General features: G+C 54.8%; 1 protein-coding gene across 1 annotated transcript in view; it reads right to left on the bottom strand.

Moving 5' to 3' along the window:
• Positions 1-1,710: 1,710 nt before the first annotated feature.
• CHC_T00002646001 (hypothetical protein) overlaps positions 1,711-1,785 on the bottom strand; it is a 2,490-nt gene continuing 2,415 nt past the window's right edge. The window contains exon 1 of the mRNA XM_005713758.1: positions 1,711-1,785. This exon is cut by the window's right edge and continues 2,415 nt beyond it. Coding sequence (XP_005713815.1) covers positions 1,711-1,785 — 75 coding nt within the window.

Below are 1,785 nucleotides of genomic sequence, written 5' to 3'. Positions count from 1 at the left end.
ATCGGGCAAAAGATCTTGACAGTGGAACATCTGGGCATGTCGCTCAAACCCACGGGAAGAACAGTTTGACCGTGGCAATATACCCTGGGGCATCGACCAAAGGTGCCATCAACGAATTTGGCATGCATTGCATGCATACCGCGGCCAGTTAAAATATATCGAGCATGGATGAGCCCGTACAGAGTCTCTGCCGAGACCTCCACCAATTCTTGCTGGCGATCGTCAAGCTCGCCTTCAGGGATGTCAACGTCCAAAATAGTGTCAAGCGCAAAGTTGTAATAGGTAACCTGGGAGGAGAGACCAGTGAGGTTGAAGTCATCTCGAATAAAGTCATCATCGACCTCGCAAAAAAACTCATTGCCTTTCAACTGTGAGAACCAAGCAATCCATGTGGTATCTTCCGAGCCGTCGGAATCGACCGACTCGCCAGAAGTGAAGCCGTCGCCGTTCCCCATAGTTTTCGACATGGCTAGTAGCAGTAGTAGAGTATTCAGCGACAGCTTGCAAGGCAGTGGGAGCGAGGCAGCAAGAGTGAAAGAGTGAAACGGTCCGGGCGAGGTAATAGACAAGCAGGAATTAACGATGGAGCAAGTTCAGAAGGCGTCGAAGACGTCGAAGAATAAAAGGGAGGAAGCAGATAAGCGATCGTGTGCAGGGAAGGGAAAACTGGTTGCAAATTGTCGAATGTAGAAAAGTTGGATGTTCGTTGAGTCGTGGGCGTCCCGTGAATCGGGAAATACGGCGCTGATCACGCTGGGGGCGTCAAAGCCCGAAGCGCGAAAAGACGCCTCGGGCGACGGATGAGATTGTGTTTTGACGCGGAGAAGATCAGGAGGGATGGACGAGCTGTCGAAGGCGGGGGTCTGCGGGGGGGAGAGGGGGAGACGGAAGGTGGGTGCGGTAGGGGAGAGGAATGGGGGTAGACAAAAGCAAGGGTGAAGTCGACGGGGGTACAAGTTTTACACCGAATGTGCCTGGCGCACCGTTGGGGAGGGGGGATGGAATTGTGGCGAAGGACACTAGAGAAGACCAGGAGGACCGAACGGGACGGGCGGACGAATGATACTGGAAGTTAGGGACCGTTCGGGTGCCGTGGGTCAATACGTATACACTGGCGCGCGTGGAGGGCGCTAGCGAAGATTTAGGGGGATCTATCGGTCCAGAGGAGCACGACGGGGGGGCGGAAGGGGGTGGTACATACGACGTGTAGACAGAAACGTATTTTCTGAAAGAAATTTAGAGGATTAACCGACGTTCGCACAGCAACGCCATCTCAGCCGCAGAGCGCAACTGCAGCCCGGTCGACCGGACGGCTCGGGAAGGCCGTGTGGTGCAGAAGGCCACGACTGAGACTCCAACCGTCGCTCCCCGACTCCTTGCATACTATCTGCGCACGGCGCGATGCCATCCATCCTTGAACAATCCACCTCGGCCACCTATCCCCGCAACCGAATTTCCGTTCCGCCTCCTCGCTCCGTTCACCAGCTTTCCTCCTCAAATATCACGCTGCCCCCTATCCCCCGCCACCCAAATCTCTCCCACATAACCAATAAATTTCCTGCCGACTACCACAACCATCCACTGCCTTCATTCCAAAATCCTACACTACCTACCCTTGGTATTTCACCTCCCTCAAACACGTCATGGCGTATATGCATGCCGTCTACAATTGAGACACATCTCAACGACGATTAGATTAAGGACCGTCTTCTACCAGTGAGCACCTGGTGGCCTCCACCGGTCTTGACTGACGTTCATCCTTCCCGCCCTCCTCCCCCCCCCCCC

This window comes from Chondrus crispus, genomic scaffold, assembly GCF_000350225.1.
Source record: "Chondrus crispus Stackhouse genomic scaffold, scaffold_148, whole genome shotgun sequence".
Classification (NCBI taxonomy): Eukaryota; Rhodophyta; class Florideophyceae; order Gigartinales; family Gigartinaceae; genus Chondrus; species Chondrus crispus.
The sequence above is the reverse complement of the archived record's forward strand: the minus strand, read 5'-3'. Positions and strand labels throughout refer to the sequence as shown.